The sequence below is a fragment of the Aptenodytes forsteri genome, unplaced genomic scaffold, assembly GCF_000699145.1.
Source record: "Aptenodytes forsteri isolate BGI_AS27 unplaced genomic scaffold, ASM69914v1 Scaffold6, whole genome shotgun sequence".
Classification (NCBI taxonomy): domain Eukaryota; kingdom Metazoa; phylum Chordata; class Aves; order Sphenisciformes; family Spheniscidae; genus Aptenodytes; species Aptenodytes forsteri.
Genome location: NW_008795709.1, coordinates 106676 through 125302, shown reverse-complemented (window position 1 = coordinate 125302; position 18627 = coordinate 106676). Strand labels below are relative to the sequence as shown.

The 18627-nt window shown below is 51.9% G+C and overlaps 2 protein-coding genes across 2 annotated transcripts; one reads left to right on the top strand and one right to left on the bottom strand.

Annotated features, from left to right (window-relative positions):
* The first annotated feature begins 4403 nt into the window (after window positions 1-4403).
* HOPX (HOP homeobox) lies at window positions 4404-8135 on the top strand. Its single transcript, XM_009283291.2, has 3 exons — window positions 4404-4458; window positions 4698-4873; window positions 7450-8135. The coding sequence occupies exons 2-3, from the start codon at window positions 4730-4732 to the stop codon at window positions 7525-7527; spliced, it is 222 nt and encodes a 73-aa protein (XP_009281566.1). The 5' UTR covers window positions 4404-4458; window positions 4698-4729; the 3' UTR covers window positions 7528-8135.
* Window positions 8136-9858: 1723 nt separating this feature from the next.
* THEGL (theg spermatid protein-like) lies at window positions 9859-15987 on the bottom strand. Its single transcript, XM_019473138.1, has 7 exons — window positions 15908-15987; window positions 14781-14907; window positions 13015-13106; window positions 12519-12639; window positions 11273-11404; window positions 10591-10766; window positions 9859-9973 (listed from the first exon to the last, which is right to left on the bottom strand). The coding sequence occupies exons 1-7, from the start codon at window positions 15985-15987 to the stop codon at window positions 9859-9861; spliced, it is 843 nt and encodes a 280-aa protein (XP_019328683.1).
* Window positions 15988-18627: the final 2640 nt, after the last annotated feature.

The following is an 18627-nucleotide window of genomic DNA, read 5'->3' as shown; positions in this document are numbered from 1 at the left end:
GGCGGAGGGAGGAGCTGACCTGCGCTTACTGATGCTGGGGAGGTTGGAGCAGCACCCAGCAGGGCTGTGGTGGGAAAGCTTCACACCTGGGGCAGGGAGAGGGGCACACAGGGAGGCAGAGACCCCAGGCTGGGGGTACCACGGGGACCTGCCTCTGCTTCAGCAGCTGCTGTGCTCTTGTTTGCTTTGTTCCCATCCGATATTATTTTCTAAAAGGCTGAACGGGTAGTTTACAGGATGCATGACAGGTGGTTTTTCCTTATTTATGGCAGGGTCTGGTTTATTTTTAAAGCCTCCGTCCCACCTTATCCTGTGCGCCATGCCGGCTGATGTTATCCACAGCCACCCCACAGCAGGAGGCCGAGCAAAGCTCAGGACAGGACACGGCTCTGCAGCAGAGCAAGGGAGGACAGGAGGGCTCGTTTGCATTGAGAACTGCTATTTTGATCCCTGCAGTGGCAGGAAATAGCTGCAAGCTAAAAACAGGCGCAGATGCCTCCAGTCGCATCCCAGCCGTGACAGTGGGGACAGCACTGGGGAAGGGGTCAAGGAGCCCAGCAGGGGCTATGGGGCCCCATCAGCTGGGCAGGAGCTACTGCTCAGAGAGTTTTCCAGGGGCTTCGGGTACAGTAAATCGTTAGAAAGCTGCACAGTCAGGCAGCTATTGTGTCTGCCATTCAAAAAAGCAAAGCTGAGCAAACAGGGATCATGTCTTTTCTGGAAAAGTGGCTGCTTTCTGCCAGGGTAGTAAATGCTGACTGCACTGCCAGTGCTGGGCAGGCATGCTGGGAGACAGAGGGATGACCTCTCCCATCTCAGGCCAGAGCTGGGCACCCTGCTAGTAGCCCCAGGGTGTCTCTGGGGAGCTGTGTGCAACCACAGGACATGGGCAGTATAATTGCAGAGGGAGGTCTCTCTCAACCCCACTGCTCCTACCTCACATCTAGGTCAGGTCACTCAGGGCCTTGTCCAGCTGATTTTTAGAGACCACCAAGGATGGAGGTGCCCCCACCTCTCTGGTCCCTGTCCCCATGTTGGACCCACACACGCCTTAAAGATTTTTTTTCCTAATATCTAATAAGACTTTCTCTTGCTGCAACTTGTGTCCATCAGCCATTCCCTTTTGTCTGCTCACTCCAAAATGGCCCTGGAGGTGCATTTAAATGCCCCATCAGCCACACTAAGAGCACCAGGTGCTGCCTGCACAGCCTCCATGTACACAGCAATGCTGGCTGGAGCCGCCCACAGCCCAGGCAACCGATGCACCCCTTGCAAGCTTCAGCTGGTGGCTGCTCTCACATTGCTCCACCTAAAACCAAGACAGTTAGTCAGAGCCAAGTGTGAATTCCCCAGGGCTCTTTAGCTTGACATGTAGGACAGAGCAGGTGTCACCGGTGCTGTGGTTTCACTGTGACAGTGCATCTGGCATTGTCATTTCTGCCTGGGTGAGTAACCCCCTGCCACCGAACTCTCATCCCTGTGCTGCCCAGGGGAGACTGCAGTGGGCATGGTAGTGCTCACAGAGCTGAATGACGACCACAGCACCCCAGCCTTTCTGAAAGCTGAATAGATAGTTTACATCATTTGCACCGAAAAAGCCATTTTTTTTCCAATGCCTGCAAAAATTTAGACAGAAAAAAGCAGTGAGCAGTGGTGCTTTTCAGCAGCTGAGCAAAACAGTTGTGATTCTCCATATTTCTGCCAGGCTTAAAGAAATGTAAGCAAGAAAATCGCCTCTCCTGTACAGGGGAGAGGTCCTGTGCAGCCTGAAGGCCAAGCTCCAAGCCTGGGCTTAAACAGGGCTCCATTTAAGTAGTGGGTAGGTGAGTAGTGGTCCAGATACGGCCAATCAGGACATTTAGGGACATCTGGTGCCCTCAAGTCCTGTCATATACCCCCAATTTTTAGCACCCAAGAGATGCCAAGTGCTGGGTGCCACGTGCTTGCTGCACAGGGCCACATGGCTCCTGCCCAGTGGAGCAATGTGGGGAGACCTGCAGAGCCCTCCAGGACCCCCAGGGTTTTGACCTTTTCCTGAAAGCCATCTCACAGCCTTGGGAACTGTTCTCCCTCCAGAGCAGGGGTAGAGGGGAGACAAGGAAAAACCATCAGGCATCACATCCTGTGTGCTGGGGCACCCTGAGCTGCCAGCAGGTAGAAGATACTGTGTCCTACAGGGAAACGCCTCAGGAACCTGGAGGCGATTTATCAGAAATAGAAACAGCTGTGAAGATGAAACATGAAAGTTGAAGCATGTGTTCCCTATGCAAATCAATGCACACACATCAATGTACATTAATGCAGCAGGCTGCAAATGATGATTTATAAACCACCAGGACATGTTGCTGCTGGTGGCCCAGGCTAGATGCATGATCCAGAGGTGATGAGGAGCCCTGTGGTGACTGGGCTTTCTAGGAGAAGGGCAGGTGGCTCGGAGTTGATGTGGGGTGCTGATCAAGGAGGGGAGGAAGGACTTGTGGCCTGAGCCTGGCCTCATCTGCGCTTTGATCTCATGGAGAGCCCAGCAGCCACAGTGCTGGAGAGCAGCACCTCAAGACCAGGGGATCTCCTTCTCCCCCTGCATCATTTCCAGAGGTCTCCAAATGCCCAAGTTAGGTAAGCAGCATTTACCTAGCCCCCACCAGCTCACACACATAAGGGACTGAACTTTGTTTGCCCCCTTCCTATATGGACACCTCTGAACTGAGCTGATGCCAGGAAAGCCCAGGCAGCTGCTGCGCACACCTGTGGCTGCAACACTCTGCAGACAAGGCCAGCTCAGCTTGCAGCACCTGGGGTTAAAGATGGTCTTTCCCCAGTCCATCCAGGGCGGTGGATGATGCTGTCTACCAGCCCACTCCATCATGCTCAGAGGTGCTCTGGCCTTACACAACCACTGTGTTACAATCAGTTTTACCAAGTGACTCAAGCAGAGTGGGCTGTTTCACAACCAGCCCTGGTCTATTTATAAGCCCCTACTCAAATGCCAAAGGATCCTTGTATTAGTCAAGGCAACATCCTGCAGGCAAGGCTCAGTGGGGCCTTTGCTTTTTGGGGTAAAGCTCAAAGAAGAGGATCTCTCCAGCCTCTCGTGAATAGGAGAGCTGGCTCTCTGCAAGCTGCAAGGCAGTTTTGGAGCTGAGCCCCATCCCGGCAGTGCTGTCAGCAAGTGAGAGCCCTGGGGCATTCAGTACACCCCAGCGTACCGAGTGGGTTAAGGTGAGTTATCCGTCCACCAGGAAAGCAGTTGGGTTTAAAGCTATACAGTAGGAGTGCAGCATGATGGAGGTGCCTGGGTTACATCCCAGAGCCAAAGGGAAGGAGAAGCTGGACTGCAAGATGGAGGCAGGGCAGGTCTGCAGCTGAGGAAGGGAGTGGATGGCCCAGAGGAGTCCCACAGCAGACCAAGGGCTCCTGGCAGCACTGGAGAGCCAGCAACACCAACCGGCCCGCCTGACAGAGATGGGCCAGGCAACTCGGACAGCGGGAGAGCAGATCAAGAAAGGCCACATTTTTGCATCCAGCTCCTCCCCCGCCAACACTCCACAGCTTGGTTTCGGAAACACCGAGATGATTCAGTGTGAAGGGACTTCTGCATGCTTTGTGGGGGCAACGCCTCGTGTTTAGTTGACTGAATTGGCAGGCTTGACCCTCTGCCACACAGGAGCAAACTTGGAGCCCTGCAGAAGAGAGGTGTGGGACTTACCCAAGGTGTACTTACTTGTTTTGCTGGTGCTTTTGTGCCAAGTCTGCCAGAGATTCGTGCAAAGCACAAGTGGGACAAACGTTACTCTGGAGGATAACGTGAGCTCCTTGCTTCTGCCATTGCCGGGAGCACCTAGCACTGATCACAGCTGAAGGCAGTGAGTGCTTGGGCAACAGACGCACATGGGGTACGGTTCTCTGAGGACTGACCCTTCACTTATACACCAAAAAACAAACAAACAAATAGTTCAGGCATGCTCAGGAACAACATGACTAACTGTTTATGCCTATGTGTGATAACATTAAATATTAGTAAAAGCAGCTTATCTGCTCATTGCCAGCTTTGTGTGATGTCTGGCCAGGCTGCTAGGAAGAGGACCAGGACATTGATCAGGAGGGAAAATGGGTTGATTGCTGGGTCCAAGCCCATGTTCCCAAAAGATCCTGCATCCTCTGGTTTGCAATTCCCCTGCACAAACTTGCCTCGTGGCTGGGGAGAAGAAAAAAAAACACACTAGGCTGGATGCCAGATACTGTCCCCTCACCCAGAGGATAAATAATGTTTTTTAATTAATGTCTTTAAATTAACCCCCCCATCATGCCCATTGCTGTGACATCACTCCCAAGTGACGCCCAGGCCTAAATACGGCTGTAAACAGGAACCATCCCCACGGGAGTCACACTGGCTATAAATACAGCAACAGGGGAGTGCTGAGCAGAGGACAGGCTGCAGTTTTCTGCCAGCTAAGGATGGTGAGACAGCTCAGCTGGGCACTGTTGGTGTGCGGTCGCCACAGTGGGGAAACTGAGGCAGGAGTTTCTGGGGGGCTGGGGCTCCCCGGCATGCCTTTGGGGAGTTGTGCCCTGCCACGGCCAGAGGCCACTGGGGAGGGGGAAGCTGGTGGGGATGGGGATGGCAAATCTGTGGCTCAGCAAGTGTGGCCCCACTGGCCACTCCCAGCTTGGGCAATGACGCCGGCCCCTCTCCGCAGTGCCTGGCCCCATAGCCCTGCCCCAGGAGGAGATGGCTACGGAGAAGCCGGTGACTCCCACTGAGGAGCAGCTGGAGATCCTGGAGTACAACTTCTGCAAGGTGAACAAGCATCCTGACCCCACCACGCTGTGCCTCATCGCAGCCGAGACCGGGCTCTCTGAGGAGCAGACCCTGGTGAGTGTGTGCCCCTCACCCCTGCCTTGGCACCAGCCCTGCCCCCCCTGCATGCCTCTGTGCCCCACACACTCCCCCCGCATCTCCTGCCTGTCCTGTCCCTGGCTCTCTGTCATACCCCCTGCACCCTTCTGTCCCCCCACATGCTTCCTACTGCACCCACTGCACCCTCTGTGCCCCATACGCTCCCTACTTACACTTTCTGCACCGCTCTGCACCCCGCATACTCCTTACTGCACCCCACACTGCACCCACAAGTCTCCTCTGCACCTCTGCAATCCCCGGTGCACTCCCAACCCCACACTGCAGCCACAGAGCTCTACTGCACCACCGCACCTCCCTGTACCCCACATCCTCCCTGCACCCCACGTGTCTGCCCCTGCCTCCCCAAAGCCCCTTCCCCTGTAATCGCAGCCCCTTCATCCCACAGCCGTGGCCTACTGCATAGCAGCCCCATGCCCCACTGGGACCCTTGTGCCCCCCCTGCCCGGGAGCCCTGGACTTGGAGACCAGGCTAGTGCTTCCCACAGCCAGAACAAGGGCACACGCTGAGGGTCACTGGCTGGCTGTGGAGCCCTGAATATATACAACCCATGCATGCTGTCCTTTCCTTCCAACCCATTTCTGATAGTCTCGGTTTAGGGTGCCTAAACCACTGCTGGCTTTATGGTCTGAAGAAACTACAGTCATTTTAAAACAGATACAGAATAGGTGCAACTCCTGCAGATGTGCTGTGGGACGTGCTCAGGCTGTGCACACTCCCCCTCACTGCAATTAGCTAGTTCAGTGACCCCAAGCCCAGATGTCGGGCAAGTCTGTCAGCCTCTCCAGGAGACACAGAGGCCTCCAAATGTCCCTCCACAGGGACAGGCTGCCACCGTCTGGGACTTCCACCGAGCCCTGTGCTCCACCTGACTACCTGCAGGCTACTCTGGGCTTCAGAAGCAAACAGCTCCTTCCCAATCCCTTCAGCCTGCGGTGCAGCCGTTTTTGATGCAGGTGTTTTATAAGCTACTAAACACATAGCAGCATTGATGGGTACCGAAAAGAAATCCAACCCACTGAAAATTCAGCAGCATTTTGCAGAGAGCTGCCAAGCCTGGGTGTCCCTGGGCAAAGCCAAAGGGATATGAGAGCCAAGCAGGCAATGCCAGCATTTAGCCTGTCCCAGGGAAGGAGGCTGATATGACATCCATCGTACTGATAGTCCTTGGCTGGAGTGGAAAAGGAGACCCCTCCTCTACTGTGCTTTGGTGAGAGGCGGGTATCACATTGCACTGCTTGTTTGAGGTAACAAGGAGGCAGTACCCCTGAAATACCTTTTTCTCCTTAGAAATGGCACTGCTCCATTTTTTTTTCCTAAAGCAAGTTGTAAACACAGGCCATGTATGCCCAGGACACCTCTAGAGAGGTCTTAAAATCTTCTCTGAGAGCCATCTTTTTCCACGAATCCAAGGTGCTCCTAGAGATCTGGAGATGAAGGTCATGTTAGGGACAGGATCGAGACTGGGATGGTGAGCTGCAAAGTGCCTGCATTGCGTATGACACAGAGAATCATCGCTCCTGACATCTGGAGTGCTTTATCGGCTAGATATAGCAGCCATTTTAATAAAAAATTTAGTAAAAATGAGATGCAAAGAGGTACTGAGTCAACAGGAGATGATGGTTTAGGACAGGAAGTGAAATTTTTGGGAGGAGGCTAGGCAGGCAATCATCTGACTGGATGTGGTCCAGGGCAGTGCTAGTGCGAGAGTCACTTGTAGAGAGCACCGTGGTTCTATCATTACGGACCACAATAGTTTCAAAAATAGCCATGAACAAATATAGCAACAAAATGAGCAGCAACAAAGCAAATCACAGGCACATTCCCAAACAAAAGGCTGAGCTGTGCTTCCGGCACACACGAGTTACATCTCTCTTCTTACGGAGGTAGTGTGGCTTTATCCAACCGCGTTTTATCTAACATTTTAAATTGAGGCCATGTTGAAGTGGCATCAGCAGCTCTGGGAGTTGGCTTAGAGATGCGAAGTTACTACAGAATAACGTAGCCATGCATATTGCTTGAAGACTAAGATCATTTTTAACCCATTTTTTAAATCTATTTGTTCTTAAATTTGCTGAGAGCCATTGTGTTGTCCCTCTCATCCTTTCTGAAGCAGGTCAACTTTTGATTCCTGTCGGTTTTGGACCTGCAGTGATTGTTTCACTGCTCCAGCCATTTAAACAGACACCATCCAGCAGCTCCTTAACCACTCTCTTACTCTGTTTGCAAGAAAAACCTGGACTCACAGCAATAAAACAAGGACTCACCCATGCTGTCAAGGTCTGAAGTGAGCAAGAGAAATGAGTTTGAAAGAGGTGCACGCATAGGTAACAAGACTGTTCGGTCAGGAGCAGCTGTCCTGCTGCCTGTACTGCCTGGGAACAGCACGGCGCCTTGCCACAAGATAGCGGTGCCATGAGTTTCCCTCGCCTGGTCCCGTGTGCTGACCACATCTGCACCTTTAGCAAAGCTATTCGGAGGGTTCGCTCGGCCCAGTGCACTCAATCTCTGCTGTTTTTTTTTTTTCCTCCAGAAATGGTTCAAGCAGCGTCTGGCAGAGTGGAGGAAGTCTGAAGGACTGCCCTCAGAAAGCGGGTCTGTCAGGGACTAGAGGATGCTGCTCCGATCCCCATGCCTGCTGTAAATGATGGTGACGCTCTTCAGAGTGGGTTTCCTTGGGATTCTTCTGTTGCAATAGGTTTTGAGATACAAAGTAATACCCTGCTATTTAACATAATTATTATTTAAAGTGTACATAACCAGGAAAAAATTATTATATGTATCTGTGTATACAGCTTCTGATGGCTGTATATAACCTGTCTAGTGCTTCCCATCCAGTAAGAGCGGCTGCACAGGGCAAAGCAATCTCATGCCCCTGTCCCAGGCTTGCAGAAAAGCTGCCATGAAAGGTTCAAATATAGAAGGGGGAAAAAGATTTCTTTTTTTTGTGACCCCCAGAGGCAAAGTATGTGTGCTAGCTTTAATATACGGATCATCCAGAGAGGAGGGCACCTGGAAAACCAGATGTGTTGTTCAGGTGATCTTGGTTAGCTCAAGATGCCCAAGTCAGCTCTGGATATTGGCATACCAAGTGCCTACACCATGATCAGACCAAGCCAAGCCCCCCTTGAATGCATTTCTCACATTTCTGTTAAAGGTCACCAAAGGGAAAGAACTGGCCTTTTTTTTCTTTTTCCAATGCATTAATAAAATACCAAAGTTTTTGATGAGAGGAGCTGTGTTATGTCCCTGCTTGTGCTCCCTGCCCCAATGGCAGGAGGCAGACTCCTCTGGGAGGGCAACGCTTCTCCAAGGCGGCCTCAGTGCACACCGTGGGTTTTCCCTCTTGCCGCAGGGATAGCCTGCAGACATGGGCAACCTCCTCTTCTAGGGCACCCACGGGTCCATCCCTGGCAGCCCACACAGCCCCCCATGCACCCCAAGCCCCGAGGTGGCAGAGGCTGGTGGTGCTGGGGTTGCCCCGCGGGGGGGGCAGGGGGGTAGGGCAGACCCCAGCCTCCTTCTGGCCATTCTCAAGCCTGAGGGATGCAGCTGCGCTGGGGCTCTTGCACAAAGCTCAAACTCGCCCAAACTCTCATCCATCCTGGTACAGGACAATGCATGGGCTAAAAAATAACCAGCACCATTGCCCAGTGACCTTATCTTGTTCAAAAGGGTTCAAAAATCCTCTGCTTAGTGGATTATTGAATCAATTAGTGGATCCTCTGATTAATCCTCTTCCAGTTTGTGGTCACCTGCCCCTACTCCTTTGGAAGGAGAATCAGCTTAACACAGGGAAGATTAAGATACTGGCACTGAAACTGCCACATGCTTTCATTTATGGCTTTTGTCCCTTGCTGGTGAGCATCTCTCTTACCTCAGTATCTCCAGCCCATCGCCAGTGGTTAGGTTGCCAGTGCAAAGCACACCAAACTCGTAGGAAACAGATAAAAGCAATCTCCCTGTGCCATGTCCTACACAGGCTGTGTTGTTCCCCTGCAATCCAGCTGCCAAACTGACTCACTCTCAGGGTGAGCTCAGAGTTTGTTCTGCAGAGCCTGGCACCGATGTCTGTTTTCTTCTTAGTCTTTGCAACGTGCCTTCTCCCTTGCACTGAGGGGGACTCTGCTTTTTTTGAGTTAGGCTCCAAAAATCCCAATGTAGAGCTCCATTATTTTGCCCAGGGTCACACAACTGAATATCTGAACCGCACAGATTTAACCCACCCGTATAACTTGTATCAAAGACGCATGCAAAGCAAAAGGCTGGATCTGCCCATTCTCCAGGCATTTGAGAAAACAGGGCCCAAATTCAAGCCAACCCAACGCACTTGCCACCCCAATATTTCCAAAGTTTGTACTAAAGCTTTGCACCTTATCAAATCCAGCCCTGGATCTGGAATTTTGCAGCCTTTTGTGCTTCTACTTCTGGCACAAGCACAAAACTTTGAGTGTCACTAAGAAGATCTCTAAACTTTAGCAAAAATTTTGAAACCCAAGGTCAGGAGTTGTGTTGCATCAACCTACTGCGCGCTGTCGGCTGTGGTTTGCCACACTTCTTTATGTGAAAGAACAGTTCCTGTGCTGGCTTCCCGCAGCAGTTGTTTCATTACTTCTTTAACTATTACAGCAAAAAAATAAGAGGAGTGATAAACTCCAGACATAACCCGTCCCAGGGAGAGAAGCTTCCCACATTAGGTCAAATTCTGCTCGTTTCCCCTGGTGACTATTTTGTTCTTAAGGAATGACCATTTTATTTAACTCCCCAGATAAGCCCAGTAAAAGTGGCTGCTCGTAAGAAAACGTTCCTGCTGGATGCTGCCTCTGCGCCATGTTCAAGCAGGTTTTCCAGCCACAGGTGGAAGCACAGCCCAAAAAGGGTGATATTCCAAGGGGTGATGGGGGCAGCCGGCACGAGCAGCAGCCTGTGTTTCCGAGGGAGCTCAGTGCTTAATTGGACGAGCCAGGTCTTGGATCCGAGCAGAACAAGTTGCCTTCTTAGCAGTTTCCTTCACTGTGAACGCGTCTGGGTTGAATTGAGCCGAGCCCATAGGAGGCCTGGGGGAGCGAAGACAGAGCCAGTCAATTCCAACTGGAGCAAGGCCAGCTCTCAAAGCTGCCTGCCAGCTGACACACCTCCACCTGAGCCCTGCCCTTCCCTGTCAAGGGAGGACAAAAGCAGTCATGCCTCCGCTGCTGTCACCAGGACACTAGTGAGAAGGGGGGCCCCGTCTCTCACTGAAGCTGTCACAGCCACTACAGCCAGGCATTCCCTCACCCTCTGTGAAACATCCTACGCAGCACTTCCTGCAGCCCAGGCTGAGGCCAGCTGCATCACAGAATCATAGAATAGAATGCTGGGCAACATGAATGTACTACACTCTGCCATGTGTCAGCCGGATGCTTTTTAGTTAATAATTAAGAAGTCCCAACCAGTAATTCCTACTGGAATTAGAAAGTTCCTATTTCTTCTCTTTTAGTTCTCCTTCCACCTTAACCATGCTTTTTAAACCACAATCCATGTAGCATTAGCACATCCAGCCATACAAAATCGATGCATTTTGGAAGTGGAAGAGCAGTGGCTTAATCACGCTGGCCAAACCCAAATAACAAGGTGCCATGGCCTGCACAAAATGGGCTGAATCGTTTCCCCATGGCAGGGAAGCAGCACCTACCTTTTGCAAGGCTGGGCCAGTTCCATGAGCCTTGGTGTGGCCACTGCGTGCTTTGCAGCCTTCGTCACTGGCCACTCAGCATCCCGCAGGGGCACATAGTCGGGATGCAATCCTTTTGCCCTAGCCAGCTCCAGGGTCCGAGGGCTCGCAATTGCCTCCTGAGCCAACTTGGAAACCTGTGGAAGAATGGGGAGGAAGGTCCTTACAGGTGCTCCTGGCATTCAAGGGTGACCAGCCTGCAACTCGGTGTACCCAGGTTCACAGCCACTGACCACGCACAGATGGGACATGATCCTGCCCACAGTTGTGTCTGGCACCAGACAAGCTGTGGAAGGAGAAACCGCTGCCTGGCCAGTCCCACAACCTGCCCTCCAACCTCCTCCTGCTCATAGCCCTTTGTACAACCCATCCCCCAGCACTGGAGATCCCAATTAGGCACTTGTCCAGCTCTCCCCATCCCCACAACTGCAGGCTAGGCACAGGTCTGCCCTTCTCTGGGGATGTCTGCTGGGAGCCAGCTCATGCTCTGGATGGAGGACGAGTCCTGCTCTCCAGCCCAGGAAGCAGCAACATCAGCCTCACAGACGGCAGCACATCCAGGGCTGCCATGAAGAGAGCCACCAGCGACTGGGCACCCAGTGCCCTCTGCCCGGCGTGATGGTCCCGTGTGATGCTGCCTTACCGGACGGATGACGGATTCGGGAAAGCTGTGCTTGTAGCAGCAGGTCACCTTCCTGACACGGGGCTCTGCAAGACGTTGTAACCGTGAGGATGCTCTGGCCAAGGCCGCAACATTTGTAACCTGTGTGGGCACCTACATGGGTTCAGAATGCGGGAGGGATGTAGACACAGAGCTCGTCCACAGCAGCCCACAGGGACACACTCCCTCTCCAAAGCGATGAGCACCCAGCACCCTTCCTCTACAGACATGGTCACAAGAAGGAGCATTCTTACTTTCCCAGCACCCATTATCCTTTTTTCACCTGAACTACAAGGTAATTTTGGCGCTATTGGAATTTGTACGTCTTGGCCAATATTACTTTTTTCCCCAACTGTCACCCACTCATAGCCAGGAGAGGAATGCCTGTAATGAGAGCCTGTGTAGCCCGGTAAAAGTGCAGAGAAATTTCTTTCAGAGTAGAGAAATGTTTTTCACATTCATCTTCCTGGCTGAATCAAATAATTTCCTTACTAAGGAGAGACGCTCAGATTTCAGGGTAAAAGTGCTGGTGCAGTTGACTGCATTCCTACAGCAAAAGTGATTACTGCTCCAGCATGGGACTTCTCCCCCTACTTTTCACAGGGTTACTGATGCCAAGGCCCGCTCCAGCACAGCCTCCCTTATTTCCCAGCCCAGAGACTGCAGCCAGAAAACTTAGCCTTTGCCATGGAAATGACTGTAATCTGAGATTGCCCCAAGCCCTTTCACCCCTGCCAAAGCAATGACCCGCCTAAAAGGAGCACGTTCAGAAATACATCTCTAAATTAGGCTTCTGGTAAAACACTGTTAAAATATACATAGTGTTTGCAGGCTCATCCCCCCTGTATACACAGATAGGAGCACAGCTGCCCAACTACAAACACGACTGTACTCCCTAGGAGCTAAACAGGCCACTCCCATCAGGATTCTCCACTTTCCCAGGCTGCTTTATCAGGGGATGCAACCCAGATTCCTCCCTTGGCTCTCCTGCTATTCTAGGCTGCTCCAGCCTGGCTGTTTTCTGTCTCTCAGCAGGGAGATTTTCAAAGACAGCATCTCACTCCAAAAAAGCAGTTTCTCTCAGTATCACAAACCCCAGCAGAACCAGATAGCTTCTCGCCTCCATAGCACACACCGGGCACATCCGGGGCAGGATACAGGGTGTAAAAACTCAGGACAGTTTGCTGCATGGCTGTCCCCTCCAAATCTCACTCAACCACCTCCTCACCTCTCTGGCCAGCAGGAACTCTGGGTGCAGCGCCTTCGGCCGGGCAAGCTCCAGGATCCGTGGGGAGGCCTTATAGCTCAGTGCAGCTGGCGACACGGGCCACTCAGGGGACTGGCAAGGTCTGGAAGCAGAGAGTCATGGCACCGCCACTCACACATGTTCCCCCCCACTGGTTAAACCAGGATGCAGTTGGGATGTCCCCCCCACCGCCACTCACGCATATTCCCCCCCACTGGTTAAACCAGGCTGTAGCTGGGATGCTTAAGCCTCATGTTTGCTGCAGTAGAAGGCAGCTTTGTCTTGTGGCCATTTCCAGCATAGAACCCATTCATCCCATGAGAGTCCAGAGGTCCTAATCCCAGCATAGTCACGGCTCTGCATTTTGCCCTCTGTTGTACCCATCCCCTGTTCCTGTATTTATTACTTTGAAGCTGCACTGATGCTACAAGACCCAAGGGCCTACCTATAGCACCCTACAGGCTTTCTGGCCTCTCACCTTTGCTGCAGGTAAGCAGCCTGGTATTTTTTAGGTTCAGACAACTTCAGCAGACGATCAGAAGGGAAGCCAAAATTCACTAGTGGGGGACACTCCCAGGTCGTTGATTCTCGTCCACAGCTGTACAAGAAGAGGGATCATGAGGAAGAGCACAGAAGGGGTAGTAAAAGGCAACTGACAGAAAACGTGATCCTGGCAGATGGTGTCCTAAGTCTGGCTAAACATCCATGCCTGCTGCATATGCAAAAGTTGGCACTGGTGCACATGGAAAAGCCATGAAGAAATGGGCATTTACACGTGAGATTTCCTGACTTTAAAGGTAAACGCTGTTTGCATATGAAGAGTCCTCTTTTAAGCACCCTCAGCGCATTGCTTTCAAAGTCTAGGCCTTTCCCTGGACCATTTCGAGAAGCCACTCTACAACACAAACCTGGCAGCATCTCTGTTGTTCAGCTCTGCAAGCTGCCAATTTAGAAACATCTTTGTTGCATGGCTTAATAGCACCTTATGCTCTTGCAGCTCGTTTCATCTTGGGATGTCCCCAGGCTTGCCTAGTGCATGCTCATCCGGCTGTCCATCAGCCACAGCTGTTGGCAGATGCTTGTCATCACCAGGGAAGAGGTGAGCAGAGGTAAGCAGAAAGGCAGGAAGGGCTGTCAGATGGACACCATTAGTCAGAGGCAGAAGCTCTCAGGAGGATGAGAGCCCCTGAACTGATGACAGTGGCAGAGGAGAGAAAACTACAGACACGCGTGTCTTGACATCCCTCCAGGTAGAGGAAAGCCAGGAGTGCAACACAGTTTCGTCTCCATTCTCGTTGCTAGGACTTCTTACAGACTAGCAACCACCATCCTGTCTCCAAAAGAGCTTCATCCCCTCCAACAGAGCTAGAGATGAGTTGCTTCAAGTAATGCAGCATCACCCAGCCCCACTGAAGTTTACATTTTTTACATCATTTTTCACTCCTATTCCCAAACATGGACTGCTTTGGTTGTTCACCATGCAGTGACAGCAGAGGTTTAACTCAGGGCAAGAGACCTGGATTCCCTCCAGCCGGCAGGATGCTGCAAGATTTCTCTGTTCCTATCACTTCCTAACCTTTATCCTCAAGATTTAGGCCTGGCTCCAAGAGGATGCAGGGGTTCACTAAGGTGCCTGGCTGGACTGCATCAGCCCCAATACAGACAGGGGACAGCCTAGGGACAGACGGTCCCTCTGTAGGCACAGGTATGACACATACATGTTTCCATCAAGGCATGCATGCATGCATGCACGCACATGATGTCTCTGCTTCCAAGCCGAAGCAGAGCTGTTGGGTTTTTTTTGTTGTTGTCATTACAGCAGAAGAACATGCTCCCATGACCTTGGAGACTGAGATCAAGGCTGGCTCCTACAGCAGCTAGTCTGAACCCAGAGCTCTAATCAGACCAGCAACCACCACGTGTTGCAGAAGCCCTTCCCACAGCCAGGAAGCGGGTATGAGGAAATAAAAGGGCACCAAAACTTAGCACCCCCCAGTTCCTCCTCATTTTAGAAGTCAAGCACTCAGGGTGACTATGCTCCCATAGCACTTTCTTCCCTGCTACAGATGGCCCGTTCCAACCATCAGTACAGCCTGGTGTGTCTCAGTGGCATGGAGCCACCTGTGGGGCAGCGGTGGCAAAAGAGGAGATGGCATCTCCCCTTCCCCTGAGAGCCAGCACATCCCCCTGATTAGAGAGCACCATCTGAGCTGCCTCCTTCCCCAGGATGTGCTACCACATCACTGACCTGCACTGGTGCTTGCCAAAATCTTGCTTGGGCTTGGCCAGTGCCACTGTCCTTGGGGATGGTTGAGCTGTCACAGCACCTCGCGAGAGGGTCCAGATGGTCTCTTGGTTTCCCCATGTGAGCCTAGCAAGAACAGCAAGGGTGTGAAATTTTAGAAACATGCACAAGCGTGAAATGTGCTTGCTGGGGCTATCCTTCCCTGCCTAGGATGGGACACACACAGTCCCTACGGCTCCCCACAGCTGTAAAGTGCTGCTGCCATGCCCTGAGCACTCATCTTCTCTGGCACTGAATCTCCTAACGCTGTCCAGGTGGTTGTTGTTAACAAAAAAAGAAAAGAGCCTTCAAGTGATGAGTCTGGTTTTACAGTTCCCAGTGGATGTGCAGAAAGGGTCGTTTCGTTACATCTTTGAAACCCCTGGGGGAGTTTCATAATTGCATTTTTCTTGCCTCACCATTACCACCTAACTATACCACAGGTATGACAGTAAAAATAATAATAATGTTACGGTCAGGGTGTGCCATGGAAAGTGGGTGAGGTTTTGCAGCACGTTAGTGGTTACTCTCCTGTGCCCAGGGCAAATTTGGAGCTACTCATCCCCCACTGAGAGAGAGGCCATGGTGGGAGAGGGTACCAGGGTAGTCAGGACAGGGAACAGCAAGATGATGTGTCTGTGGAGCCTTTTTCAAGCACAGTGACACCCATCCAGACAGTGGAGAAGAGACGTTATCGAGAGTCTGTTGCCCTAGCTTGTCAAGCCATAGATTGACCCCATAACGCAGACAGCAACTCTGTTCCTAAAACTTGACTGTGTCCTCCAGGATACAGCAGCCTGTGGCTCCAACGAGGTCCGGTCCCCTTGCACCACAGCACCATCCTACCCCGCAATATCTCAGTGGGGCAGCAAAGGCAAGACTCGGGTCAAGCCCAGTTTTTCGACTGAAAACAAGAAAGAGCAAACTGAAGAGAGCCCCTCACACACTGAACATCTCAATCTGTTTTTTTGGAGCCACTTCTGCTCTTGAGAGGAAAGCAGTAGCAAGACAAAGGCAAAGGTCTGCACCGGCTGAGGCCCCATCAGTCCCCAGCCCTCGAGCCAGAGCTGTCTGGGCACCTCCTTACTTGGGATCGTTTGCACAAGCTGCTTTCTTGGGTTCTGCAAGTTCTCGTATCCTGTCAAAATTGCAGAAAAGGACAAACATGCTATTAAACATAGTTAAACCAAGAAAGCATAAAGAAGCTACTGCTGTACTCAAAGCTATATAACACACTCTGGAACTCCCGTGCCTTTGCCTCCATCCCTTGTGAGAGTGTGTTTAAGGGATCTCTCTCTCCAAGTAACTTTCCATCCATTTAATCTGGTGGATTCACCAGGCCATGGATTTTTGTTATCTCTTGGATTGCAGAGACACGATTTTGCAATTCTGCCCTCACTGCAGGGTCCTTTTGGGACATGGCAGAGAGAGGGGGAAGGTACTTTTCTGGTTAATAACATGCCATGCAACCCCAGCAGGTAGGAGATGGATGATCTCCCAGCCTACAGGAGCCCAGATGAACAGAAACACCTGTTACCAGCACTCTTGTGGTTTACTAAAAGGCACCATGGAGACAGCACTCTTCCCACATGGCTTTAGGAGCACAGGTGAAGACATATTTTTTTTATTTATCATTTTATTTCAGTCTGTTTAGCACAGAGGTCTTAGATGCTATAGAGACCCGGAAATATACATGGTCTGTGCCCTAGGTGAAAATGTTTTTACTGAATATTCATCAGAGCAAAACCTTTCAGGAAGATCAGATACCGCTGTCTGCTCCTGCTGCTCAAGTGTCCCAGGTCTGAAATCCCTGTGGCTGGGAAGTGGCTTGTGCTTTGTGAGCCTGGGTACAAAAAGAAGGACGAGACAACGCCAGTGCCAAGAGTGCATTGCAGAACTCCCTGGTGTCACGGACCAAGCCCATACCCACCCACTGGGGCTGCAGGTGCCTGCCCCCAGCCAGCTGGGGAACAACCACCCAATGCAGGCAGCTGTGGAAGTGCCCCACCATGAAAAAAGCACAGAAGGTGAAATCCTGGGGCATTGCTTCCCTGCTTAGTGTCACCCAGCAATAAGGCAGCATAGCCCTAGAGAGGAGCAGAGACACCAACAGAGATGTTTGCTGACAGAAAACAGTCTGTGCTTTGGGGACACACCTGTGGTTTCTCTGATGGGGCTGATACATCTAGTGAGGCACTGAGCCCCAGCAAACACTTGCCAGAGAGCTCAGCACCACAGAGACCCTTGCAATGGCAGGCTGCTGTTAGAGCATCCTCGCTGCACGCTCCCTGCAAGACGCCTCCTGATCTACCTCCCCATCACACCTAACCACCGGTCACAACACCGCAAACACGGCTCCCACCGAGATCCCACAGAGGGAACTGCCTGTGGGACTTTGGCCCCCTGCTGCCAGTTCAAGACATGGCACGCTCTGGAAGGCAGCTGTCATTTCAGGACCCAAAACCCAGTTTCAGCTGTTCATTCCCAAGCGGCTCCCCAGAGGCTTTTCCTTGCAAAGGTGCAAGGTGGTGAAGGATAACCATGCAGAGGTCACCCCCCAGGCTAGCTGCATCGCAGACCTGGCACCCTCTCTCTGCAGGCAGGCTCATCGCTTTTCCTCCATCGCTGGCACAGATCCACCATATAGCCACAGCCAAACCTAGCACAAAGTGCACGTGGCCCTAGTGCCCCACACTGCTGGCTCGGACACTGCTGTGCAAAGCTTGCATCATGACCCAGCCAAGGGACGAGTCTCACGTACATCCAAAACAGGTCCCTTAACTCACTTGACGATCATTATTAATTTTTTTTCCAATTACAAAAAAAGATTACTTTCTACTCTTTTATCATGGCAAAAGCTCTGGACAGAGAGGCATCCCCACATAGGATGCATCTGCAGCAGCTCTGCAATGTGAAGGAGTTAAGCCGCCTCACTGACAAGGGCACAGCCCTGGGGGAGCCTTTGCGTTTAGTCCCGCACATGCTTCCCAGCAGGGAAAACGAGGCCTTGCTGCAGCCAGACACAGAAACACCTCCCCTCCGCTGCCTGAGCTCACACAGACTTGTTGCTTAAGGGGTATCACTCCCTTTGAGATCAATTCCTTGTAAAGCAAAGGGCCACAGCTTCCGTTTTGAAGGGGCAGGACAGTCAGACGTTGTTTGTCATGAGAAGCAGGGGGAAGGGCATCATTTCCTCTGTGTGTTTATCACAGTGTCATCCGATATATTGACTCGCTGCTCGGCGTAAATCCCCAACCGCGCCCTCCCCAAGAGACCTGGGGCACGGCCTGGACACCCAGCCAGGAGGCCGGGCCTGGGAGTGTTTCTTACCTGTCGTGCGAGCGTGCAGCCAAGTAACAAGAAACTGCAAAGACAAGAAGAGGTGAATTTAAAAGCTTGGTAACGCCTGTTCTTCAGTATAAAATAATCACAAGGCAGATGAAGTTTGTGCATCTCCTTAAGATACAATCGGTTGGCAGGTATATTTGTATTGTTTTTCCCTGGTACCTTCCCAGTGCAGCTGCACAGCAATGCACTTGCACGTGAAGAGCTCCTCTCCAGTGGCTGCTGGCAGCCCCCAAGACTGCAGGACAGAGCACCCCCAGCACCACGTCCCCTCACCAGCATCCCCCTCCTGGGATGAGCACCAGCAGCCACTGCTGACCTGCGGGCTCCCACCTGGCTCAGTGTAGCTACCCCTTATTACTGCCTTTAATAACTTAAAGGGGACGTTTTGAGGCCCTCAGGGGAGTAGTGGCTGTGTTAAACCGGGACCCCGTAGCAGTACAAAACAAGCCGCCACGTTTT

Bases quoted from the DNA above. Each gene is read 5' to 3' on its own strand.
- HOPX (XM_009283291.2), top strand. From the start codon at position 4,730: ATGGCTACGGAGAAGCCGGTGACTCCCACTGAGGAGCAGCTGGAGATC. The intron at 4,874-7,449 runs GTGAGTGTGTGC...TTTTTCCTCCAG, and splicing joins TCTCTGAGGAGCAGACCCTG to AAATGGTTCAAGCAGCGTCT.
- THEGL (XM_019473138.1), bottom strand. From the start codon at position 15,987: ATGTTTGTCCTTTTCTGCAATTTTGACAGGATACGAGAACTTGCAGAA. The intron at 14,908-15,907 runs GTAAGGAGGTGC...TGTTCTTGCTAG, and splicing joins GCTTGTGCAAACGATCCCAA to GCTCACATGGGGAAACCAAG. The intron at 13,107-14,780 runs GTGATGTGGTAG...ACGACCTGGGAG, and splicing joins GCAAGCACCAGTGCAGGTCA to TGTCCCCCACTAGTGAATTT.